The 25,178-nt window shown below is 52.9% G+C and overlaps 10 protein-coding genes across 10 annotated transcripts; 6 read left to right on the plus strand and 4 right to left on the minus strand.

Annotated features, from left to right (window-relative positions):
* The first annotated feature begins 429 nt into the window (after nt 1-429).
* Nucleotides 430-1,248, plus strand: QC764_123600 (uncharacterized protein). Its single transcript, XM_062943596.1, has 3 exons — nt 430-554; nt 799-960; nt 1,021-1,248. The coding sequence occupies exons 1-3, from the start codon at nt 445-447 to the stop codon at nt 1,136-1,138; spliced, it is 390 nt and encodes a 129-aa protein (XP_062806740.1). The 5' UTR covers nt 430-444; the 3' UTR covers nt 1,139-1,248.
* Nucleotides 1,249-1,259: 11 nt separating this feature from the next.
* Nucleotides 1,260-2,636, minus strand: QC764_123610 (uncharacterized protein; the record flags this gene model as incomplete). Its single annotated transcript, XM_062943597.1, has 1 exon — nt 1,260-2,636. The coding sequence occupies one exon, from the start codon at nt 2,634-2,636 to the stop codon at nt 1,260-1,262; it is 1,377 nt and encodes a 458-aa protein (XP_062806741.1).
* Nucleotides 2,637-3,035: 399 nt separating this feature from the next.
* QC764_123620 (uncharacterized protein) lies at nt 3,036-4,004 on the minus strand (the record flags this gene model as incomplete). Its single annotated transcript, XM_062943598.1, has 1 exon — nt 3,036-4,004. One exon carries the CDS (start codon nt 4,002-4,004, stop codon nt 3,036-3,038), a length of 969 nt encoding a protein of 322 aa, XP_062806742.1.
* Nucleotides 4,005-4,321: 317 nt separating this feature from the next.
* Nucleotides 4,322-5,266, plus strand: QC764_0027770 (uncharacterized protein; the record flags this gene model as incomplete). The annotated part of the gene is made up of 2 exons (XM_062940146.1): nt 4,322-4,967; nt 5,067-5,266. Exons 1-2 carry the CDS (start codon nt 4,946-4,948, stop codon nt 5,264-5,266), a joined length of 222 nt encoding a protein of 73 aa, XP_062806743.1. The 5' UTR covers nt 4,322-4,945.
* Nucleotides 5,267-5,894: 628 nt separating this feature from the next.
* On the plus strand, nt 5,895-7,555 carry QC764_123630 (uncharacterized protein; the record flags this gene model as incomplete). The annotated part of the gene is made up of 5 exons (XM_062943599.1): nt 5,895-6,018; nt 6,078-6,266; nt 6,318-6,539; nt 6,595-6,838; nt 6,895-7,555. 5 exons carry the CDS (start codon nt 5,895-5,897, stop codon nt 7,553-7,555), a joined length of 1,440 nt encoding a protein of 479 aa, XP_062806744.1.
* A 636-nt stretch (nt 7,556-8,191) lies between these two features.
* Nucleotides 8,192-8,765, plus strand: QC764_123640 (uncharacterized protein; the record flags this gene model as incomplete). The annotated part of the gene is made up of 2 exons (XM_062943600.1): nt 8,192-8,353; nt 8,604-8,765. 2 exons carry the CDS (start codon nt 8,192-8,194, stop codon nt 8,763-8,765), a joined length of 324 nt encoding a protein of 107 aa, XP_062806745.1.
* A 1,576-nt stretch (nt 8,766-10,341) lies between these two features.
* On the minus strand, nt 10,342-12,844 carry QC764_123650 (uncharacterized protein). Its single transcript, XM_062943601.1, has 3 exons — nt 12,204-12,844; nt 12,010-12,027; nt 10,342-11,940 (listed from the first exon to the last, which is right to left on the minus strand). Exons 1-3 carry the CDS (start codon nt 12,404-12,406, stop codon nt 10,629-10,631), a joined length of 1,533 nt encoding a protein of 510 aa, XP_062806746.1. The 5' UTR covers nt 12,407-12,844; the 3' UTR covers nt 10,342-10,628.
* Nucleotides 12,845-13,047: 203 nt separating this feature from the next.
* CEF1 (Pre-mRNA-splicing factor cef1) lies at nt 13,048-15,784 on the minus strand. The gene is made up of 2 exons (XM_062943602.1): nt 13,638-15,784; nt 13,048-13,564 (listed from the first exon to the last, which is right to left on the minus strand). Exons 1-2 carry the CDS (start codon nt 15,654-15,656, stop codon nt 13,229-13,231), a joined length of 2,355 nt encoding a protein of 784 aa, XP_062806747.1. The 5' UTR covers nt 15,657-15,784; the 3' UTR covers nt 13,048-13,228.
* ASH2 (transcription factor, contains a PHD finger motif) lies at nt 13,204-17,954 on the plus strand. Its single transcript, XM_062943603.1, has 2 exons — nt 13,204-16,598; nt 16,651-17,954. The coding sequence occupies exons 1-2, from the start codon at nt 16,162-16,164 to the stop codon at nt 17,939-17,941; spliced, it is 1,728 nt and encodes a 575-aa protein (XP_062806748.1). The 5' UTR covers nt 13,204-16,161; the 3' UTR covers nt 17,942-17,954.
* Nucleotides 17,955-18,183: 229 nt separating this feature from the next.
* Nucleotides 18,184-22,449, plus strand: QC764_123680 (uncharacterized protein). The gene is made up of 3 exons (XM_062943604.1): nt 18,184-18,411; nt 18,462-21,268; nt 21,323-22,449. Exons 1-3 carry the CDS (start codon nt 18,235-18,237, stop codon nt 22,020-22,022), a joined length of 3,684 nt encoding a protein of 1,227 aa, XP_062806749.1. The 5' UTR covers nt 18,184-18,234; the 3' UTR covers nt 22,023-22,449.
* Nucleotides 22,450-25,178: the final 2,729 nt, after the last annotated feature.

Consider the following 25,178-nt stretch of genomic DNA (forward strand, 5'->3'; position numbering starts at 1 on the left):
GCTTGACAGTTCGAAATCCATGTGTGGGGATCACTACTCCATAACTTGGTGAAGCAACTTCACCGGCTGCTTGCGGCTTAAGGATATCTTCAATTTCCAACATCAGATGGCAGACTATTTAGTCGTGATATCGTTGGGATCATATCCTCGATCCTTTTACATTTAATATCCATTGGAGTTGACATTTTTCATCTTAACTACTTCTGATATATCACTTTTAAGATAACCCCAGAGGTTAAGGGGTGGTTGAGAGTTTGTTCATGATACTACAGGGTTAGGGTTTCTATCCCCTAGTCTTCACCCCTTTTCAGTGACAGTGACTCACTTACAACTCCTCATCCAGTCTCCAATAAATAGTCTCATTGCAACTCTCATCGATGAAGATATTTTTAATCTTCAAATAAACATATTTGTTATCAAACTTTATGTCACAAGCCAGTTACGATGCCCCCCTCCCGCAAGCTCATCTCCTCCGGCTCCCCGTTCGAGGCTCGGATCGGGTACTCTCGAGCTGTAGTCCAGGGTGACATGGTTTTTGTATCTGGATGCACTGGGTAAAGTAGTTTTGCTTTTTTGTAGTACAGTATCTTTGTCACATTAACACATTGCCGCATTACCACATTACCACATTACCACATTACCACATTACCACATCAACACCCACATTCTCACATTACCACATCAACACATTACCACATCAACACATTACCACATCAACACATTACCACTTTTATCATTTCACCTACCTCCCTGTCTAAACTTTCCACCGTTCACATACTAACCACGGCATGTCGTCAGCTACGACTACAAAACAGGCCTCATCTCCCCCAACGTCGTCGACCAAGCAGAGCAAACCTTTCAAAACATCGCCGCTGCCTTGGCCGAAGCGGGCGCTGGGATGCAGGATGTTGTGAGAGTGAGATACATCCTGCCAGACAGGAAAGACTTTGAAAGCACCTGGTTGGTCTTGCAATTCCCTTCTTGGAAACTGCCGAGGTTAAGCAACTGACAGAAAAGCAGGCCTGTGCTCCAAAAGTGGCTGGGCAATGTGAGACCTGCCGCTACCATGATCCAGGCTGGGTTGATGGAGGAGGTGATGAAGATTGAAGTTGAAGTCACCGCCAAAGTGGACAGGTAAAGACGTTGCTAGCAGAGCGCATTAAACCAAAAGAATTACGGAAAAGTCCATGCCCAAGTCCATCCGAAAACTCCAAGCTCTTTCCTACAAATGGGTATCGTCATTACGTCCGTCATTACCATTACTTGGGAACCCCCTTACCCGGCGCGTCAACGACCACCACCAGTTCCCCGTTACCCCCTTGGCCAGCCACCGTCCCGTCCCCGGCCCTCTCATTCTGCAAGACCTCCTCCACCACCCGCTCTCCACTGACTGCCTCCCCGTCCGCCTCCCCTTCCTTCTTCTCCCCCTCCCCCTCAGCCTCTTCTTTCTCCTTCTTCTCCCTCTCCTCTCTGCCTCGTTTATGACAATACCACAGCACAAACAGCAACAGGAAAACAGCCACGCTCCACAACGCGCTTGTTCCCGCCAACATGGGAAACTTGGTCTTCAGCGCATTCAAGATGGCCTTGAGCATGGTCTTGATCAACGCTGGGGTGAGTGCCAAATCACTCAGGTTCTTTGGCATAAAGAACTTGGCTGCCCCCTTCAGCCCCTCGTCAGCATTAATCTTGGATTTATCCAGCCCCTGCGCTTCCGCGGCCATGGCTAGAATTTCCGGGGCAAGGCTAGAGGTGAGCTTCTTGGGAAGCTGAGTCACTAGTTTCTGGAGAGACGAAGGCAGCTTCTCAAAGGTCTTGGTGAGGATGTCATTCCGGCCGTCGAGGAGGGAGACAAGGTCATCAACTGCTGTGGGGACACCGTTGGCGAGATCCTTGAGAATTTGGACAAACGGCCGAACCAATAGGTCTTTTGCGTCTGAAGAGATGGAGCCCGAAGACGACAGGTTGAGCTTGTCTAACAAGCGAGAGAGGTCGGCCCATTCCTTCTCGGCCGATTCCGGCTTGGTTGTGCCCTCGGTCGCGGGAACGGCGAGGTTGTCCGGGGTTGACGAACCCTGCTTCTTGGAGCGCGTGAACATGCGGGACAGGCGCGATGGCTTCTTCTCCTTCGACTTGGTGTTCTGGTTATCCTTTCCATCAGCCTTTGTATCTGCCGCGTCGATAACAATCTCCTCTGGCCCAGAAGGAGACTCTTGTTCTGGCGCCTTGGGTATCGTTGCCAGCTCGGTATTCTTGTCCTTCAACACCAGAGCCGTATCGTTGGGGTTGGAGGCCGAGCTGGCGCCGAACAGCTGGAACGTCTCGCTCTTGTCATCCCAATCCCACGTCAACTCGGGGGTTTTCGATCGAGGCGGCAGCGCCGGCCGAGGTCCCTCTTCCTCCTCCGCGTCAAAGCCAGTGCGCGCAACGAGTCGTTCGAGAAACTGCTCATCCTCGTCGTCGAGGATGGGAGCCACTGGGATTCGCTTGCCGTTGTCGTCGGATGAAAGCGACGATACTGAAACCCGGGGAGCGGCCGATGGCGTCAAGACGACTTTCGCGTTGCCATCACCACCCTCCTCGGCCTTCTTCTCCTTCTCCTTTGACTTTTGCCTCCATGGAAAATGCGGAGCCATGTGTGCGGTTGCGTGTACGTGGTGAGTTGCACTGGGATGACGTCTTGGCGTCAGTGGTGAGGGGCGGGGTTGGAGGGGAAGCTTTGGTGCCCGTGCTGTTGCGTTTGCTCGTACTCGGCTTAGGAAAGGCGGGGGGGGGAAAGATGGTGGATGTACGCGGCTCCGGGTTGAAACACTTCACATGCAGATTCGAGATCAGATGAACTCGAGCTGCTGCAGTTGACGTCTGGGTTTATTTCCAGGTCTTTCCAAGCTTCCGGTTTCACTATAGGTAGGGGGTTCGTTAGAGTCAACCACACCAGCGGGAGATCTCAATCAAGATGTGCACAGCCACAGGGTGATGTCATGCAATTGGGTATCATCAAGAATTCTATCTATGTAAATCAAAAAAAAAAAAAATTAGTCTTCAGCCTCTTCCTCGCCTGCATCTTCGGCGACCTCGCTACGTCTCCCGCGTCTCCCGGCTCTTGATCTTTGGAATGCCGATCTGGATGTGATGGCCCTTTCCCCCACAAACTGAGATCCATCCCACTCCGTCTGACACTTCGGACACTTCCGGTCCGGCCTGGTCCTCCAAAAATTGCCCTCGCAAACATCGTGCAGGCGAATTGTGCAGTCTACATTGTTACACCGCTGTCCGTGCGTCACGATCTCCTTGCACGCCTCGCAGAACTTGATATGCTGCCACTCTTCTTCTTCGTCGTTGTAGGTGGCAACAAGCCAGGACCACAGCTCAACCAGGGCTCTCGTGCTTAGGCTGTAAAACCCGTCCCTGCTCTTCTCCAACCACCCCTCGGCTACCAGGTTCGATAGTAGCGCGAGCACTTCGGAGTGTTTGAGTCCCCGAGTGGCTGACTGACTGCCTTCCGCATCCTCACCATTGGCGCCGTTGACATGTCCATTCCCCATACTTTGCCGAGAGGGGCGTGATACCTTCAGTGCCTGTCCCTCATCCACAGCCATGACCTCCATGCGGGGCGTGTTGTACGTCTCAAACATGGCGTCGAGCAGCCTCTTGATGTATGCTACCTCTTCGGCCGAATGGACAGTGGCCATCTGGCTGGCTGGGTCGCTCTGGGTGTTGTAAAAAACCCAGACACGCTCGTCTCGGACTTGATCGCGCATATAGCGGATGTCATAGTCCAATGGCTCCACGGCCTCTCTCGCAGTTCGGATGGCATCTGTAAACTGGTCCAGAGTGATGGTGTCCGGGTCAACGGGCTCAAAGGTGGTCTTTGACTTGAGGTCGGCCAGCAGTTTCTTGCCTTGTTTCAGCGTGAGGGTGCCTTGTGCCATGAAGTTTTGAAGAAAAGAACGGTGGAGGTCATTGTACCCGGCTGGAAGAGGTGGCTCCCAGTCGATCTCCATTGATGAAGCACTGTAAGTAGAGTGGGCGTGGATTCGGTTGGTGGAAAGACGAGGTTGTCGTCTGTCGGCTTGTGTGTGTGAGAGAGAGAGAGACTGCAGTGCTGATGCTGTGGCGAGCTGCAGGTTTCCAAACGACTGTAACCAGAGCGCGTTCTTCCCCGCGATTTTTGGCGTTGCGGGATGTCAGCCACGCCCTGCAAAAGTGGTTGCAGCGGACCGAATTGATGGCCTTGCGAGGAAGGTGCACGGTCCATTTTGTCGGGCACGGGTCATATGTCTTTTCCATCAGCGCCACCAGCGCAATATTTCGAACCGAGCTCACCTCACCAACAACCAACCCCCATTTTCACCCACGCCCACTGGCACAAGGGTTGGCTCTTCTCACTATCTCCCACTATCACAATCTAGACCTCCCTCTTTTGGAAAATCACAGGCTTCCAATATTTCTCTAATCTTCTAATCCCGAAGCTTGAAGTTCTTGGTATCTCTTGTTCGACAGCTGTTTGAAGCAGCTGTTTCGGCACCCGCCTGTACCCGAGGTGCTGCCCCCGTTTCCACGTGGGTTCAAATCTCCGATACGCTGCTTTTTCTCCTCCCGTCCCTTCTACGATGGATCGTCTAGTGTAGGCTCGACGGGATTACGGCACGCATGGCAAAGAGACTGATATTCTCCTCTTGTTCTCTCATCACACTCGTCACCTGCACTAGTAGACTGTCGTGCCTGTGTGGCTCAACTGCCGCGGCCACAGTCGTCCGATGTGTGCTCCTCAGATTGGGAACGGCTTCACCTCTAGCGTTTCGGAGAACGCCCCTCTTTTCGGAAACCGGTTAAGCGGCAGGGGGTTCGTGACATCGTCTCACGTTGGCAGGGGCGGCATCTCTCTTTTCCAGAGCTTGGCTCACCAGATCCCCTCACCCACAGCCTGTTTGCATCTCGGGCCATGGAGCTGTTATGGAGACAGGGTCTGGATTCACTTGACGTTCTGTTTCCACCTCTTTATCATGGTATCAACTGACACTTGCCTCAAGAGTTATCATATCTCCACTACCGTCGTTCTCGAGTCTGGACTTTCGGGCTCGGCTCCAACTCCGTCGAAATCCACTCAAACCTCACATGCCAACCACCCATTGAAGAACAGAGTCACAACGACAAGACAGATCTGCAGACTGCAGCCGACCCTCCTTCCCATATGCGTCTTCTTCACCCTTATGTCCTTCCTGCAAGGCCGGGGTTGCTTGCTGCTTCTGATCTCCGAACGTGAACAGGGTCGCACCGGAGCAGACCAAATGCTTGTGATAAAGCTGCGGAGGAGCTACAATAAACGATCAAAGCGCTACTCTCCACATCAAGCCACTAGTCCTCTTTCGCCATTCAGTTCGTGAAGGGCTTGCTTCTCGATAGCGTCTTTTGCAAATCACGAAGGCCCTGTTGGATTGCGCTCGGACGCTCGGATCTTGGTAGCGATACATCGCCCATCTCGTTCTCTCACAAAGCGCACCTGTAAGGGCACAACATCGCAATCGGCACGCAGCTTCCTGTAACCATATTCAGCTGCTCGCTTCTGGACCCTCCTCTCCCCCCTCAACCACCCCCGTTTCCACAGCTCCGTCTTTGGGCATGATGGGCAGGGCGAGAAGCTGGGTGTTTGGGCCTCTCCACGTTTTCCAGGGGTCACTGTGTCACGCTCACTGTCACCCAAGCTAGCCCGAGGCCATGGCTTTCTCAATTTATCCACAAGATCCCCCTCCTTGGCGTCGCCCTGTCTGCATGATAACGCGTCTTGATCCCCAGTCTCAACCTTGGTCCTGGTGTTTGTTTCTTCTTCTTCTCCATTCCTGTGCAACCTCCAATCCCTTGACGTACCCGGCGCTGCCGACAACACCCTCAAGATGGCTCAACTGCCGTCTGAGGTCATGGGCCAGTGTGTTGCTATTCTTCTCTACAGCTGGTTTTGCCTGGCCGTCGGCTTGTTCTTGCTGTGGATCGTGTGGGTTCATGATGAGCGCACGAGCTGTGAGTGCTTCACTGTCGTGGAGATATCAGCCAACGAGAGAGAGACTAACCAAGCTCAGATGTCATCATGCTGGGGTCTTTCATGGTCTTGCACACATTTACCTCAATCATCCAGCAAATACACACCATCACCTGGTGGAACGATATCAAGACAGCACAATGGCAGAATGTCGTTGCCAATGTGGGGAATCCTGAGCTCAACATCACGGGTGCATCAACCGGTCTGGATTTAGTGCTGTTTTACATTCGTAGGTTGCTTTGTGGTCGACTACCGGGAGCGCATACTGATAGTTGCACAGAGTACTATTGCTACAATGTAGAATCACTACTCGTTGTCTTTTGGGCTGTAGAGCTGGCCAACAGTATCTTCCAGCTACGCATCACCAAAATGTACCGGTTCCACGCCTCTCTGATTGCCAAGGGTACTGCGGCCGTGATTCCGGCTGTGTTTATGGTTTTGCTTCGGTTCAGCAAGATTCAGGCCAGTACTGTCGGGTTCCTAATCTTGTCCAGCGGAATCAGTACGTTTATAAGCTTTCGTTGTCTGCTGAAGAGCACTTGCTAACAAGCCCCCAGTGATCGCTTGCTTCCTGGCCGGCAGCTTGATCTTGTTGTCGATTCTTGGCAAATACATTCACTCGCGGGTAATGGTGTTGTCATGGGACGTTCGGTATGGGCGCTCAACGAACACTGGTGGAGGCACCTCGGATGGAACGAATCCAACCAGTAGCTCGCAGCCGAAGCCTCCGTTGCCGAAGAGGAAGAATATCTACGACAGGTGGTTGGTGTTGCGGTTCACCGTTGCTTTCATCGCCTTGAGGTATGTATACCATCACATCATGGACTGCGAGCACAGAGAACTGACAGACAACGCAGCCTTTTTCAACTCGTCGTTGTCATGTTCCAGCTCCGAGCTTCACAGACCAACTCGGTCGAAAATGTCCCGGCAGAGCCGGACCTGAGCGCCGGGAGAGCCGTTACCGACTTTGTTCTTTACATCCCTGGAGTTACGGCGCCGGTACTGGCTTATTTGGTGTTTGGAACAACGAGGACCTTTCGAGATTATGCCTGGTCAGTACTTGCGCCGCGGTGGTTGCTGGCGAAGCGAGAGGCACGCAAGCAGGCCAGGAAGAAGCCCAGCGTCGTGATCGGTGCGAGGGACTTGGCCATCATCAGCCAGGAGCAGGCAAACAAAGCGGGCCGTGATTTGGAATCAGGACTTTGTCATTACGAGGTCGGCGTCACTGCCGGGAGGGATAGGGCGAACAGCAACGCTGGGAGGGAAAGGTCATTTAGCAACGCCGGGAGGGATAGGGCGTATAGCAATGCTGGGAGGATGAGGGGGAACAGCATAAGGCTGCAGAACCTCAATTCTTCCCACAACCACATTGTGGGTGCGATGAAGGATAAGGACTCGGATGAGGATGAATGGCCGATTATGAAGCATGAGTCCATTCAGGTCACGACCGAAATCGACCGAAGCTCTGGCCACTCTAGTCAGTGGAAGGATATGATGGACAAGGATCGGAGGATATGATGGAGAAGGATCGGAGGATTATGAGGAACCGGGAGCAAAGGGGAATGGCGTTTTGGTTTCGTTTGTTTTTCTATGATACCCTCGTTGCGCCTGACAATGATACGATTGACTGGATGACATTTCGTTGGATGTCGGATAATTTCTTCCGAGCTGCCCCATTTTATCTACGATAACCACGTCTTTTGGTGTTGTTTTTACTTCTTGCTCCCCAATCTTCCCAGTCTGACTGGTGCAACTAAACACAGGTTCGCAACGGCCAGAGCGAAGCAACATAGAAAAGTTAGACGCAGGGCGGCAGCGTAGCTCTGTACGACTTGATCCTGGTATGTCCCCTCCAAGTCCCTGATAGCCTCGACCGACTTTCTGACTTTGCTGATCACAGCCTCCTTTTCCGGTCCGCTGACGAATTCCTGGAGGTGATACCACAGCGAGTTTTGCACGACAAGCGATGAGCAGGCGACTCCGAGAATGTTGCCTGTGCTTCTCCACAGCATCAGGGTGCTGGTCACGACAGCTTGCTCGTGCTGCTCTGACGCGGCGAGCACAGCCATGAAGCTTCCCGGGAACTGGAAACCTTGGCCTGCCGACGCCGGCACGAGACAGAGCATGTAAACCCATGTCGGCCAGCCCCTTTCCATGCTGAACAAGCAGAACAGTCCGGCTATGACGAGCGTTGCGCCTGTGATGAGCGGCCACTTCATCCGGCGGGACCAGGTGATCAAGAAGCCGGCTGTCATTCCACAGAGGGCCTGGACCGCGGAGCAGGTTACCAGGCGGAGGCCGGACTCTGTGGCCGAGGTGAGGAGGACGCCTTGGAAAAATAGCGGTCTTTTTTTTTTTTTTTTTTTTTTTGTCAGCTGAGAATTCAAAGACAAGAGAGGCAAAAGATGCTTACACGTTAAACAGTATCGCCGCCGCCAACAATGCCGAAATATGGCTCGACAACATCAAGTTCATGTGCGGCGCCTTGAACACCAGATGAAGCGGCATGATCGGGTTTCTAACCCATCCCTCCACCCACAAAAACACGGGGAACACCACCGCAAAGAACATCAACGACCCTACCACAACCGGATGGCTCCAAGGAAGAACGTTTCCCCCCAGCCCAACCCCCAACACCAACCCCGTCACGCTCCCCGCCAGGGTCGCGGCTCCCCAAAAGTCAAACTCTCTCAACGCCTGCTGTATCGTCACCTTCTGTTTCCCGTAGAGTCCTAAATCATCGGGGATCACCAACCCGCTCACTCCCACACAGATGATCAGAACAGGAACCTGAACCCCAAACTCCCACCTCCACCCCAGACAATCCGCCATCAGACCCCCCAGACCCGCCCCCATCATGGACCCGACACCAAAAGTAACATTCAACAAGCTCTGATATCTAGGTCGGATCTCGATAGGCACGACATCAGACATGATGATGCTCCCCAGCGTCATCATCCCCCCCGCTCCGAGGCCGCAGACTGCTCGAGCCAGGATGAACTGGAGCATGGACCCAGCAACGGCGCACCATAGCGTCCCCAAGGAGAAGACGGCAGCGAGGATGAGGTAGGGTGTTTTCCTGCCAATCGCATCCGACAAACCCCCGACCAACGGCTGAAAAGAGGTCTGGGTGAGCAGAAAGGAAGTCGAGAGCCAGGAGGCAGAGTTGGCAGAGTGAAAGTGGGAGGTTATCACCGGGTGGGAGGAGGCCATGATTGTGCCGTCGAAGCAGATTATCAGTTCTGCGCTGTCGTTAGGATTTTTCAGGTACGCTTGAGCTGGTTCGGGGGTTAGGAAGACGACGGCTGAGCTTACGGGGAGAGAATTATCTGGCCAAACAGCAGCCAGAAGCGGGGCCGGGAGAGGCCGGAGAGGTAGGGGGATTTGCTGGGAGCGCTTGACGGGAGGAGGGGGGTGGACTCGGTTGTTTTGGGCTGGGAGGGAAACGAGGAGGAGGCCGAGGAGATGGTGGTGCTGCTGCTGGGAGTGGAAGCATAGTGAGGACGGGGGATGCGAAAAGGGGGTTGTTGCGGTCGAGAACCGGGGAGGAAGAGGTCGAATGGGTTGGTGGTTTCATCGTCGCTGGAGTCGTCAGACGAGGAGAGAGATTCTGACGATTCAGAGTCTTTGTCGCTTTCCCAGGGGTTCTTTCGGTAGAGGTACACCTCACGGTGCGGCGGTCTTTCCTGAGAGCTCATGATCTTTGCGTTCACATCATCGACAGACAGACAGACAGACACAAAAGAAACCACAAATATTCACACTCAAGTCACACTACATATTTTAGGTATTCGTACAACTCAATAAACTCCGTTAAACCCTTTCCCCCCTCAACCCATCTCCGATTCTCGGTGGCGGCTTTGTGTGATATTTGTATGGCGTTATGCGTCCAAACCCGCACTAACACCATGACGCCTTCGCCCTTGCTTCCTGTAGTTCGGTTGCGATGCGGCGCCGACGATACATATCCCCCCCACACACCAGTCCCACACCATACCTACCAAAACTTGCCTCTCATCACCTTTGTCCAATCACCTTGCGTCTTCTCAGCTACCACGTTAAGGGTGCAACTTGTCAACTTGCATCATGCAGAGCCACCCCTCTTCCGCAGTGAAATAGGACGAATGACCAATATTCCGAGACTGCATTCTTGGATGTGTGACATGTATGTGCGGGGATATCCCCGATGGGTGCTGTCAACAAGGTGAACGGTACGGCCTTTGAAGATAATTGGAGGCCTTTGATGTTAAAGACAGACGAAGATGTGACACAGACAGTTTCACACATATCAAAGACGACCCAAGGGATCAAAGATCAAAATAGGGCTTTGAAAAAGTCACAATATGCGTAGGAAAATCGATTTGATGCCTCCCTCAACACCAAACACGCCTTCCTCAAATGCAATCAGGCCTGGTCTGCATGAAAAAAGGCCCTCCTATATCCCCAGGACGCCTGTAACCTCTTCAAAGAGGCCTATCTAGCAAACAAATGGGCCTCAAAAACGTCTAGATACGCGCAGAAAGAATCTAATTAGGTCTCAAAAGAACCTCGGTACGCCTCAGATGACAGAACGGCAAGCCTCAAAAAGACATCAGGTACGCATACTGGCCAAAGCAGCAGGCACCAAAACGCCGGCGCCGGTGATACCGCCATCGTGGCAGGGATGCAAGACCACACGAATAGGGGCTTTCCCATCAAACTCCAACGCCAAAATCTTATCCAGATAGGCCTGTGTGTCGGCCAAGTAGTCTTGGAAGTGCTGAATGCACCCACCAGTGTATCCAACCACCAACTCAGTGATGTCCTTCTTCCCAATAGCACCAGGCTCCGGGATCTCCTCGGCACACATCAGCAAACCAATTGTCGAAGCAGCAATGATGCCGGCAGCTCTCTTCTGAATCGCCACGGCAATCTTGTGCAGGACGGCCTCGAGCGTCTTGGTCCACTCAAACTCGGGATGCTCGGCCGGGAACTCGTTGCTCAGCTGGTCGGCCATGCTACCCTTGGGGCTGTTGTGGTAATAGTGGCTCAAGAAAGTGGTGGTGAGGCCAAATCTCTGACGAAGCTTGCTTGGCAGCGTAGAGACAGACAACTTGAGGACATTGATGCAGTAGTCAAGAAACATGATTCTGCCCAGCTCGCCCAGGTAGCGTCCGGCAGTCATGTACTCAAGAGGCTGGAAGCCGGGAATCTCTCCGGCCCTGTCAAGCTCCTCGTCCCACTTGTTGATCAGACCAAACTTGCGGAGAGGAGGCGCAGAGCCGTTGATGCTCCACTCGGTGTTGACAGCAATTTTGGCTGTAGCCACATCCTGACCGGGCAAGACGTTGATGGAAGCCGGGCGCTTGCTCTCATGCAGGGTAGAAAGCTTCAGGGGAATGGTGGCGTTGCAGCCCGTGCCGACAATGACGCCCATGGCCGCTTTCTGATGGGCTTTGGCGGGAAACTGGCAGATGAAAGAGACAAGAGTTGACACGGAATCGTTCGCAATCGCAGCAATCTTGATGTTCGGCATGTCAGCAGTCTTGTGCTTCTCATAACCAGTGGTCAGGTGGCCACCGAGATCCAGGTTAGACGTGATGGCAAAACCCTTTCCCATCGCCATCAGTTTGGCCTCGGACAGTGAGGTCTGGTGCATGGGAAAACTGAACGTAACACCCAGGGGAAGGTCCTGGTCAGGAGAAAGACTGAAGGCATCGCAGCCCTTGCGGACAACATGTGCAATGCGGTCGCCAATCCATGAGAACAAACTCTCCGAATTCTCGTTCTTGAGACTTTCACCGATGGGCCAGGAGTGCTCGAGAAGGCGGTTCAACTTGCGGGCGGTGCTGGGCATGCCAGCGTCATCCACAACCAAATCGTGCTGAAGCTCGATGAACCCAACACGGAGGTTGGTTCCGCCACTAAGAAACGTTAATCCCAGCTCTCCGAAGTCTAACCGAACCAGGAGAGTGTGGCTTGGGTTTTCTTACATGTCAATGGCGAGGTAACTGTTTGGTGAAGATGAAGTGTCAGCATCTTGTTCTTCGCTTCGTCTGTGTATCAACCCCCGCACTTTATGCAGCTGCCGACCGGAGCCGACTCGTCCGTTACATTCGCCTAGAAGCAATACATCTCCTGCTCCTTGGGGCAACCTCAACCAAGATTGATGAGATGATAAACTTACCGACCGCTATCACTGCCGTCCTGGCCGGCGCTCACCTCGGGGGATAAGATCGATTCAGAGATTGGGGTGGGCAGGAACATGTCCGACGACTCGGCTGAGAGCTTGCCAAAGGTCGAGGCCATCTCGTGAGCGAGCCCAGAGAGTTTCTGGACATCGATAGCCAGTGGCTCGAGAAACTTGTCGATTTCAAGCGTCGAACCCATGTTGACGACTGTACAAAGGAAACAAGGGGGGGTACAGATGCTGTAGGAGAACGAGATGCTTCTAACACTTCGGGTAACGGCTGTCGATGGCCCAAGAGGAACCAAAACGTGCTGAACGCGTAAAGATTGTTGCTTGGAAAGAATTCAAAACAAAATAACCATGGGAAAGTTGCTAAGTGGCGGAGTGCTTCCCATAGCTTATGGTAAACGGCAGGAGCGACGACGGACGGGCAACTTCGATATTCAAGAGCGATGGAATCTTTCCCCCCCTGAAGCATTTGCCGCTAAGAGAGGGAAACAGAAACATATAAAAAAAACACCTTCGAGTCTGCCAAAATATTGGCCTATGACGAGCAATATTGAATACGCTGCCTCTTTGGGCTACATCAGCGTCCCAATGTCACGTATCATCGACTCAGCAGGCAGCATGTCGTGGAGGTTGCCTTTGGGGCCACGATCACCACAGCCAATCAGCGGTCTTGTTACACCTTGATGGCGTCCTTCAGCGCACCCACCTGTTCTGCCAGCAGGGGGTCGCCCTCAGCGTGCAACCACGGGAGAGGCACGACGACGTCCATCGTCAAAACAGGAAACCTTCGGGAATTTCTAGATGCATGAACGGGACCCCAAAATAGCCACGGGAGTGTTTAAGCTCGTCTCTTAATCTGCTCATTGCATGCCCCTGCATTTCATATTCGCCCAACCCTAACCCAACAGATGATACTATGGAAACTCCGTTTTGAGTCGTGTCTTGTCTCATGGCCATGACACATGCTGATATGCCTGTTATCTATACATTATTGTCTTGCTGTGGTCCATCTTCTAATGCCCATTGATCCTCCCTCCATTCAGAGTCAGCTCCTCTAGCTCAGCTCTCATCTTCCGGTACTGCTCCTGTGCCTCTCTCTCCCTGGTGCTGACAAATGCAACCTCGGCCCTAAGAGCTCCAAGACGTCTTTGAATCGCGGCTTCCTCTGATGTCTGCAGGACCCTGAACCCACTCAGCGCAGCCCTGGCCTTTTCCAAAGCCTCGTGGGCCTCCCCAATCTTCTTGCGCAGCATCTCGGCCCGGTTCTTGTACCCGCCCAAATGCAGATTCAACTTCTTTTCCAGCTTATTGCCCTTCTCTGCGGAAGCAATCAAGGCGTCGATAGCAGTCTGAATCATGTTAGCCCATACACATTCTTGAGTTTTCCGCCCCTGTGTGTGGGAGACGTGTGGAAGAACTTACGTCCAGTGCCGATCGCATGATGGCAATGTTTTGCTCCTCCCCGCTGTCATCCTCATCGTCATAGCACCCAAGACCCAGCAACAGGGCGTTGGTATTGTTCCTGTTGTACACTGCCTGGACAGCCTCCGGCTTCGGCTTTTCCCTCATCTCCATGAGAATCTGAAGGCGAGCCTCTTCTAGAGAATCATCTTCGAAACGGGCGATATCCACCGGCTTCACGTTTGGTGGCGCCCCTGGAAGTGGGTATTTGGTCGCATCATGTGCCATCAACAGGGCAGCTTCCTTCGCCACCAGCTTCTCCACCTCACTCTCGTTACTCTTGCTCAGCTCTGCGAATGTAGCTTTCCAGTCTACATGTACTGGCCTTGGCAAGTCCTTTTGCATGACCTGGGTCCGTCTCTTGCGCTCCAAGTACTCGCGGGCTTCGCGGATCTGCCGCTCTCTGCGATCTCGCTCCGCCGCATCCTCCTCCGTCTCCTGCGCAACAGCCGGCTCCTGTTGCTCATCCGGCAGTTCCAATTCCCAGTCGGTTTCCTTGGGTTTGGGAAGGGCGGCAAGTCTTTCCTTGAGTTGGTGTCGGAGAGATAGATCGCGCAGTCTGGCGTCGTTAGGGGTTCCTCCAACCATGGACATTTCATCATCTTTGGCGTTCAGCGCGAAGCTATCGCGAGGCGTGCGATGAGGAGTTTGGCCAACCCTGGCTGGAGTAGCGCCGACCCCATTTGCGCCCGACCGGAAAGGGGTTGCCAGCGGGTTTTCCGTGACTATCACCTGCCTCCGTGGCGCTACCGATTCGAACCCGGTTGAACCTGCACCCTCATGGAGAGGGGTGTTCTCACCACCCAACAGAGATGACTGCGTCTCAGTCAAGGCTCTAATGTTCCGGATCTCGTTCGCGATGTGGTCTTCTTCCGCGGGAGCTCGAGGTGTTCTGATCGGCGCGCTGGTGTTGAGCGTTGTGTAATTGCCAACCAAGCCGCGGGTGGCATCATTGTCACTCTCGCGAGCCATCATGCTTGCCCTTTCTCCGATCATGCCCATCTTGACGATTTCCTCCAACTCACCCTCGCCAACCTGAGGGGCTGGAAGCACTAGCGCTCTCCTCTTGCTGCTCTGCTCTGCCTCGCGCATCTTCTGCATCTGACCAGCCTTGAGCGCTGCCTGCATCGACTGCGAGGGCCCCTCATTCTTTTTTCGCTTCCTATCACCTTCCTCATCGCCCTCCCCCTTCCGCTTGTTGCCAACTTGCTGCTTCTTGGGGTCGAAATGGGCTCGCTGCCACTCGTTGCGCGCAATCTCCTCAGTCGTATCGTAGAATCCAGGGACAGCCTTCTTTTCGAACGGAATATCGGCATTATAGTCCATCTGCCCCTTCTTCCTTGTTGTCACCTTGATGTTGATGCCGGCCGTTTTCAGCTCTCGTCGTTTCTGAAGCGCTGCCAGCCGTCTGGACTCCTCCTGCTGTCGTTCACGGGCCTTGCGCTTGGCCTTCTTGCCCTGTGTATTGGCAAGACGGGCGCGCGCCTCGCTCAGCATTTCCTTCTCGTCCTCGTCGAGATCGATGGTGTCGGGTCGGGCAGGCTTTGTTTCGGGATCGGGATCCACCTCGCCAGGGCGTAAACGACGAACATCATCGGCGGATGGTGCCTGGGCTTCTCCTCCATCGGGACCGGTCAGACCGAGGGACGAGGCTTCTCGTTGTTCGGCTTCGTCGAGGAGTTTCTGGTAGCGTTCGAGACACTGGTTGGCAGTGCGACCGACAATCGGGGCGATGGTGCGCCATTGCGTGGGCATCAGCTTTGCCAAATGTAACAACTTTTCATCCTCCTCCTTACTCCACTCGATCTTCTTGATGCTGGGGTCGAGCCACTCGTTCCATCTTGCCTTGCACTGTTTTGGTGTTTTCCGGGCCAAGAGCGACGAGACACGCGCCCACTGGTTCAGCCCGTACTTGCTGACGGACGCCTTGAGAATTTCATCTTCGATGTTCGTCCATACACCTCCTTTTACCACGGGCATCTTGTTTACTGGTCGGTTTGATGGGCCCGGTTGGCGATGATTGTGGAATGTTGAAAAAGTTGGAACAGGCAAGTCACGGAAAAGTGGAAGGCGAAGCTGCGCGCGAGGCTTGGTTTGACGACTGGGCGTTGCACCATTTGATTGGGTGGAAATCCAGATGTAAGGACCCACACAAGCTTTTCAAGATGGCTCTTGGCACTCTTTTGATCCTTGTCAGCCCGCGTCTCCCAGCGCGTCGCAACTGACTTGCTTCCAACTTCCAATTGACAGAATCTCAACCACCGAAGCGCAATCTCAACGGCGACTAATTTTCGGGTATATACTCAGCCAAATCTTCCATTCCACTTGATCGAACAATATAGAGCGTTACATTTTTTTCTTTCTCTTTCGTTAACAGTTTCTACGTCAAAAAGCGAATGTATTGCGCCATTGATAGAGCTGTTCTCTACTCAGAGCATCTTTTCGTCGATACAATAGAAACCAGTGCGTGAGCAAATCCGCAACAATGGCCGACCCAAGCTCCCCGCAACCTCCAAGGGAGACCACGCCTTCCTTGATCTCTTCTATACCTCAAAAGCGTGCGCTCCCAGACGACACCCACAGTCCCGCCGTTCCCTCGCCCCTCAATCCCGATGGGAAATCCCAAAAAGTACAGATTCAGCCACCAGCAGAAGAAGGAACAACCATGGGACGAGAGAAACGGACGAAAAAGGAGTCTCTCAAAAAGAGAGAGTCCAAGGGCGCTACGGGAGGTGACAGCTCGAGGGCTTCACCAGCACCCAAGCCGAAAGAGCAACCTGGCGAGATGGCGCCCTTGAGATACAAGCTCGCGCCCCCAAAGATCACCGACTTTGACCTTCCGCGTGGGCCAGTATTCACCAGCCATCACGAGGTACAAGATTCCGAGGGGAGATCAATTGAGTTCTACGAGACGTCAGATCAGTAGGTATTCTCTACCTCCTATTGGTGAAGAGCTTGTCTAACATCATTGCAGTGTCTACAACAAGAAGAACTTCCACTACACCCACTGTATTGCTGATCCCACATTTCCGTCCATGTTCTACTATCGCAACACTGAGCCAGAACCGTATGGCGCCCACTTGAATTTCGAAGATGCCGCCTCGCACATGTATTTCGACCAGCAAGGCACACATGTGACCTCTGATAAGGGCTTCCGGATGGCTCGTGCCAATGTCGCAGTAAGGGAAGGGCGTTGGTACTGGGAGTGCAAGGTCACTCGTGGAATTTTGAAGAAGAAAAACGAAGGCGATCCAGAATCCCATGGGCACATTCGTCTCGGATTTGCGCGTAGGGAAGCCTCCCTCGATGCGCCGGTTGGGTTTGACGCTTACAGCTATGGAATTCGGGACAAATCTGGCCAGAAGATTCACATGTCTCGACCCAAAGACTTTTTCCCCGAAGGCGAGGACATCAAAGAAGGAGACGTGATTGGTCTCGAGATCCAATTACCTTCCGAGCGGCTGCACAGAAAAGTCGTTCAAGGGCACTACAACCCGGCCGTTGATCTCATCGCTGAAGACGAAGGCCATCCCGACGGCATCAGCGAGTACCCCAACATCATCCGCGACCGTATTCCGATCCGCTTCAAAGCTCACATCTACTTTGAAAAGATCGACTACCACACCACCAAAGAGTTGGAAGAGTTGATGAATCCAAGTTCGGGACCTAACAATTCCTCCGAACCTCCCAACCCGAATCACACCTCTCCAGCGTTGCGCACCCTTCCCAACTCATACATCAAGGTCTACAAGAATGGGAAGTTTATGGGTACTCCCTTCACCGATCTGTTAGCTTTCTTGCCCCCAGCGTCAAGAATGGTGAACAACCAACAAGCTGGCGGTAGCGGTGGGTCCGGCGTGTTGGGCGGCAGAGATGTGCTTGATGATGGGTCGGTGGGGTATTATCCTGCCGTGAGTGTCTTTAGAGGAGGTGCCGTTGAGTGCAATTTTGGGCCCAATTTCTGGTATCCTCCGCCTGAATTTTCACAGCAACAACCGCAAGGGGAGGATGTGATTGTGGCCGAAGGTGATGCTAGCCAGAAGCCAGAAGCGGGAGAAAATCAGCCACGTGCATTGGCGGATAGATATGACGAGCAAATAGTAGAGGACATTCTCTATGACATTGTCGATGAGGTTGGCTTCTGGTCTTTGGGGCTGGGGAGAGGTGGGAGTAAGGATGAAAAGTTGGCTGAAGGAGGGACAGGCCTTGCTATGCCACCAGGCGGTGGGAGGGAGGAGATCAAGGAGTTGGTTCAGGATGATTAATTGCTTGCTTGAGAGAACCGAGGTACCAGTCTCATCAAGAGGTGCGGTGACTATCTAATATCAAACTATTCCTCCTTGCTCAACATGAAGATTATCTTCTGGCATGTGATTCTGTATACTTCACTTCTCATTCTGCTTCAGGCAATCATGAAAATGAAAATTCGTAGCTGCCTGATTTGATGTTCTGTAAGTCGCTGCGAATGCCTGGACCCACTTTTGACTTCACCACACAGCTCACAGCCCCTCCATCTCCCTCACTTTCAGCACCACTTCAACGCCAAAAAGCTACAGAAATGGACGCCCCAGTGGAAGATTCCGACATCAAACTCCAAAAGGTCTCAGCAGACCTCATATCCGAATTTGATACGCGTCTCCCCCTGTTCTTGTTTCGTCGCCAGCGAAGCGGGGACAGCTCCCAAAAAGTGAGGAAGCAAGTCACAGCAAGAGAAGCAGACGGGTTGATCGCCGGTGTATGTACCAAATCAACTCACTATCCAACGCAAAAAAGTAACCAGAAAAGTGCCTCGACCCCTTCCAAGAACTCCCCCAGCTCCTCGACCCCCACCTCTCCAAATGGATCTCACTCCTCTCCTCCGCCTTTGTCTCCTCGCTCAACCTCGCCGCCACCTCGTCCCACTCACTCTCCAACGATTACGACACCGCCAACCTCGAAAAAGAAGCGCTCCTCATCCCGCTGACCCAGGCCATCAGCAAAATAATCTACACCCTCTGCAAGATTCGCGGTGAAAAGGTCGTGGTACGGTTCCTCGGGAACGAAGTCTCCTGGCTGGAACCCCTGCTGTCATTTACAGAACAATGCCAAAAAACCAAAACATGGGAAGAGAGGTATGTCGGGCTGCTGTGGTTGAGCCATTTGCTGTTTGCGCCTTTTGACCTGGCCACCATTTCATCAAACAACTACGAGGATGCGGATGATGAAGACGAAGACGAAGAGAAGAAGACGGTGGTGGAGGGGCTGGACCTGCAGTGGGAGAAACTACCGGGAATCACGGTTCGGGTCTTGCCTCTGGCGATTCGGTATCTGGCTAGCCCGGGGAAGGAAAGAGACGCGGCCAAGGCTCTGCTGGTCAGGTTGGCGCTGAGGAGGGACATGCAAGAACTGGGAGTGTTGGATGCTATGGTCAGGTGGGCGCTCAAAGCGTTGAGGCCAAAGCAGGAGAAGACGCCGTATCATTACATTGGTGTGTTGAGCTTTCTGGCGGGGGTGTTGACTTCTTCGGCGGATACGTCGGATATGGATCCGTACTTGGTGATGGTTTTTCATGCTGTTCATGGGGCTGCTGAGAACAGTCAGGAGAGCGTCATGGCGTCTGCGTTGGCAAGGAAGGCGGTTATCAAGGTTATAAGGGCCGTGGCGGTGTTGTTTTTGAGGGAAAACAAGGATTTGTATGAGGATATTGTCGGGTTGGGGCTGGTGGAAACGACGATTGGGTTTTTGTTGGATTGTCTTGGGGACAATGACACCCCCGTGAGGTTTGCGGCCAGCAAGGCGCTGAGCATCATTGCGTTGAGGTTGGATCAGTACATGGCCAGCCAGGTCGTGGAGGCCGTGCTGGAGGGACTGAACAAGAATGTGTTGAAGGGTAGAGAGACGCCTGGAAAGAAGGACTTGAGTGCGGTCAACCCGTTGGAGTGGCATGGGTTGATGCTCACCCTCTCACACCTGTTGTATCGGAGGTCACCACCGGCTGATCAGCTGGCCGAGATCGTCCAGGCACTTATTACGGGACTGTCATTTGAACGCAGAGCTCTCTCGGGAGGCTCGTCGGGGACAAACGTCAGGGATGCAGCATGCTTTGGAATATGGGCCATGGCCAGGAGATACACCACGAAAGAACTGCTTGCGGTCCCGACAGAGTCCATGATCATAGGGGCGCATGCTCCGGGTAGCTCTGTCTTGCAAATCACAGCTACGGAGCTAGTTGCGGCTGCTTGCCTGGATCCTGCGGGAAATATCAGACGTGGCTCCTCAGCTGCGCTCCAAGAGCTGATCGGGCGACATCCCGACACAGTCACAGAAGGCATCTGGGTTGTGCAAACGGTGGACTATCACGCTGTTGCCTTGAGAGCCAGAGCGCTCCAGGAGGTTGCTCTGGGTGTCACCAAGCTTTCACCACGATATGGTGAGGCTATACTGGAGGCGTTGCTCGGATGGCGAGGTGTCGGTGATGTTGATGCTGCTTCCAGACGGGCGGTCGGGGCTTCTTTCGGGGCGTTGACTGCAGAGTTGGCCTTGACAACCCCGGATCCCCTCAAGAGGCTTCGACAATCAGTCAGCTTAGCCAGAGGCGTCTTAACATCTCTCCAAGCGCGTCAGGTGGAGGAAAGACATGGCTTGTTGATGAGTATAGCTGGTGTGTTCGATGGATTTCCCAAAGTTGTCGGCGGGCAGGCGGATTACAAAAGCGAAAGCCTCATCAGCTTTGTCAACTCTTCCGCAGACGGGGTGCTCGAAATTCTCGAAGACTGCAACGCAAAGACTTATCGGCGTCCAGAACTTGTCGCGGAAGGAGCCAGCAGGCTGATAATTTCTGCGGCCCCTATCCTCCAAGCTGTTATGTCCACTTCCGGTGTTCAAAATTCGCCCACAGCAATAGTATCTGGGCCAGAACTGATAGAAGAAAACGCAGGCGAGATCACCCAGCTGGTGAAGGCCCTAGGAGAAAGAGAAGGCCCAGTCAAGGGATTTGTCAAGCTCACGAGAACATACCTGGCAAAGTGGCTTCTCACGCAAGAGCCGGACCTGATCACACCTGCCGCAGACGCAGCTCTCACTATGCTCATATTTAGCGACGATGGTGAGCGTGAAGAAATTGTCAGGGAGTGGGCAGGAATTGTTCGGCACCGCCCGACATCATCCAGAGTTGCCACATGGGGCGGGCACTTCTCTGCACTTGCCATGTCCTACTCGATAGCCTCCACCCTCCAAACGGTTCAAATCAAGAACTTGATCTGTGATTCATTTGTGGAGAGGTGGAACACGGATCCATATACCGATGTTCATGTTGCTGTCCTTCAGAGTCTTACGAGGAGCAACAGCAAGAGCGGTTTGCTGAGGGACAATACGGATATTTTCCTACCTCTGATAGCAGAGGGCCTGGATGACTACACCACCACGGCACAAGGCGATGTTGGTTCTATGGTGAGGTTCCAAGCCATCCGGGCGACAAAAGCCTTGTGGACAGAGCCACCTTCTGGGCCATTGGTCGAAGGTTTAATCCTGAGGATCCTGCGCCTGGCAGCAGAGAAACTGGACAGAGTGCGTGCAGAGGCCCAGGTTGCCCTCTCTCTAGTCTTGAAACCAGAGTATGTTTTCCGGCGTCCCCCCTTGTCACATCACGCTAACCTTTCTTCTATCAGATTCAGAGCCCCGTTCCTCCAAACAACCTTCTCCTCGACCGCGTACTTCACCTCACTCCTCTCCCTCCCCTCCAAGCTCCTCGATTCTGTCTCCTCGTCAACTTTGTTCTCCAACCCCCAAGAATGGCTCTGCCCCCTGTTGTCAGGCTACGTCTCCTCGGCAGACACGGGCAACGAAGAGCTTGTCATCGCCACCAGATCCGCTCTCTTGTCGCACTGTCTCGCCTCCCCTGACATTACCCTGGACATCGTCACCGCTCTGATATCGAACCTGAGGACTCATCAGAAAAACGACAGGGTGCTGGTCCCGACACTGGAAGTGTTGAGATTCTTGCTTGACATGTCTGTTGTCTCTCCTGAGGGGATAAACTGGAAGACGCTGTGTCTCCTTGTGCAAAAGGCGGCGTATAAAACGGGGAATGTGAGGAAACTGGAGGCCTGTATTGGGCTGTATGGCGGAGTTGTTCTACAGGGGGAAGGGGAGGGGAGAGAGGAAGCCAAGAAAAGACTGGGAGCGTTGATGGTACATCCTTGGCCTAGGGTGAGGAGTGCGGTTGTCGATCAGCTTTGGAGGGTGTACAGCAGCGGCAGTAACGGTGAGGAGGAAAAAGGGGGGAAGTTGCTTGGTACTGATTGGGGAGCTACCAATAAGGGGTCGATCCAGCAGCTGGTCAACGAGCTGGGGTTAACAGGTGCCTGATAGATAGCTTCCACTCAGGATTTCGCCGGGTACGTGAAGCGAACATATAGAGAGATGGTATTGAGATGGCGAATGGCACACCGACAGGCTTGCTGACGGCCCGCTGCGCAAAAATGATTCCCCATGCGTATCTCATCCTGAGATAAGCTGTCCTGAAGCAGTAGATCATCATCATATCACCGTCATCATTACAGCCACGTATTATTATCATCACTATCACCAATCATTTCACCGCCAACGCTGCCAACGCTTGGTTGCCGTCATTTAGTGTCCTCAAAAGATCAAATAGAAAACAGGGCTGGCATACGATTGGAAGGTTCTTTGTGGGGAAACCAAGCCAAGACCCCGTTCTGTGGCTGTTGAAGCTACGGGCTGGCATCCGGGCCAATCGGATGGGGGCCTGTCGAAGTCAAGTCAAGTCAAGTCAGATTGGGCACTTTATTTTTAGAGGACGGTGGTGAGAATAATAACTGAGAGGGTTCTGATCGGACCGAGGTCGATGACTTTTTTCTTTCTACAAGGGCTGGCATCACTAGCAATGTGTTGTCTGTGGCTGGCTGGCTGGCTGCTCAAGGCGAAGCTGCGGCTCTCTCTCGCTCCCGTTGTTAAACAACCCGAAACCAAGAGCGAGACTGGGATCGGATGGGGCCAATGCAAAACCTAGCAGTTTATCTGTCTTTGATTTCTTCGATCTGGAACTTGTCGAGTGTGTGTGTTGTTCGTACTGTGTGATATGCCTCATCAACCGCTTTGATCATTGCAGGGTGCTCGAGTGACATCTGAGGTCGGGAGGACGGGAAGGGGGGTTACATTCTTCGAAGGCAACTGGGGCCAAAGGAGTCTACTATCACAAAAGATCTTTCACTTGTTGTGTTAATAGTTGTGTTTACAATTGGAAGATGTGAGCTCAGATCGAATTGTGAGGGTATCTGTGCAAAGAGGGACTGAAGACATTGGAGGGGTTGGCTCTTGCTATTCACAAGCTTCACAAGCTTTCCCCACACTCGATGCAATTCCCCACCATCAAAGAGGCACTCGACTCCCACAAAGATTTGGTGTTGCCTTGAACGTAAAAGCTCGTCTCGATACATACATACATACATATATATATATATATATATGTATATGTCGTGAACGCCTATCATGTTCAAAACCGCATCACAAGACCTGATCTTCAGACATTTCCATATTAAATATCACCTGTCGTCCCTTCTGATTGTGCATCTACCCATATTCGTACCACCTCATGCGAACACGGGAAGGAATCTCTCTGACCGTCACACAAGAACTCCTCCCCTGCTAACAATTAGCTTACCTAACCCCTCAGTCACCTCGTACTTCGTACCAGAAAAAAAAAACGAAAAAGAACCAAGACCTGCGAGCCGTGCCGGCGTCCAACCTTTCCCATGTCGCCGATTAATATCGAGAACAATTCCATCCTATCCAATCAACTCGAAATTACCTCCGGATTGCGAATCCACCTCGTGACCCACGGGCGCCCGACCAACAAACCCCGACCCTTTGATCTTCTTTTTCTTCCTTTTCGTGACTTTCCCCCCGACGGGGTTCCCTCTCAACGGGAAAACCCACTGCCCACGTGTGAGGCCTGTGGCCCCTTTGACGCCAGGGCATATCCCTGATGCCACACTAGATCGTAAAATGGGCTGGATTAATTGGACAACAAAACTCCTGCCAGATCCTTCTTCCACCTACATTATGTACGGAATTTCCGTTGTTATGTGTATCATCGGTGTCGTCGTCACTATCAACTGGTAGGATCCAACGCTTCCTATCCGTTGGGCTTTTTTTTTTTTTTCTTTTCTTTGATGTTTCTGTCCATTTCTTGGCACTTTCGCTTGAAAGATTTTGTGTATATGGTCAAGGGGCTGCGGTGGGGGACTTGGGTGTCTTGTGCACAGGCCATATCAGAGAGACATGGCAGCGCAACCACGAGGAAGCAGGATCTTGCTTTTGTGGTGATACGATCGCGCGCGCACACATCTACGAAGAAAACAAACGAAAAAAAAAAAAGATGAATATCGATCGAGATGAAGGTGTGATTCGCAAGCGTGAGGATTACATTCGGCCCACGCATTTCATTTCTCGTCTCGATCTCATGATGATGTCCTGATGGGTGTTTATTTTGCTTGTGAAATGTCAGACACGGAGGAACTCTCACCTCTCTCCCAGTCCCTTGCTTGCATCCAATCCACAGACTTTTCATCTACAATGTCACAGATGGGGCATTTTCATAACGGCCAAGAACGCTCCCTGGCGTCATGCTCGTCATGTGTTGTTCCCTCCTGCTGCTGCCCGCCCGAGACGGATGCGATATAGGGTTATTTTTGCCTTGTTTTGCTTCCCCCCTCTCTAAGTTTGTGCATTTGCAAGATTCTTGGGTTGCGTCAGATGTTCTAAAAATTGATGAAGCAAGGTGGGAAGCGAACTGCGGAACGTGACGAGCCTCTTTTACGCTGGCTCCTTGGCTTCTTTTACATCTTGTTTCAAAAAAGGGATAGAGTAAATGTGAGGAAAGATTGGCGAGGTGGTTGTGTAGAACAACCTGAGAGGGGAGGGAGGGGGGGTAGTTGTGAGGGGCTTCTGGTCAAGCTTCGGTGAAAAATGAAGACACACACCCCCGCGCTCCAAACCGTCTTTTGAGTGCTTGACACAACCCACCAGGACATCCCGCGCCTGGTTGCCCCAAAATGGCAAAACTTAACGCTGTTGGCTGGATTGTTCCTGGGGGACGGGCTCTTTTTCTTGTCCTGATGGTGTCTTGACAATTTGATGGCCAATAAGGGCTTTCCTCCGCGCGCGCCGTGCGAGTGAAACCGAAGCAATCACGGCATTGCAAAGCAGAGCAGAGTTGGAAGAGCAAGAATCTCAGTGACGTGCGTGTGCTACGAAGCAGCGAATGGAAATTGGAGCGGGGCTATACCTACTGCCGAAGCTCGACGGAGTTTAGTCCGTCCTCTTGACGCCTCCTACCGCGTACTGTTGTATGCGATCTGCAGGAGCCAGCTGCTGTAACGATACCTTGTACGAGTCGCCAAAGCACTGAAAGAGCGGTCAGGCTTCTAAAAGATCCGGGCCAGTGTCGATATGTTGCCCGAAACCGTTGGACTGTAGGATGCGCTTCTCGCCGGGGGACTC

Source organism: Podospora pseudoanserina, chromosome 1, assembly GCF_035222485.1.
Source record: "Podospora pseudoanserina strain CBS 124.78 chromosome 1, whole genome shotgun sequence".
Classification (NCBI taxonomy): Eukaryota; Fungi; Ascomycota; class Sordariomycetes; order Sordariales; family Podosporaceae; genus Podospora; species Podospora pseudoanserina.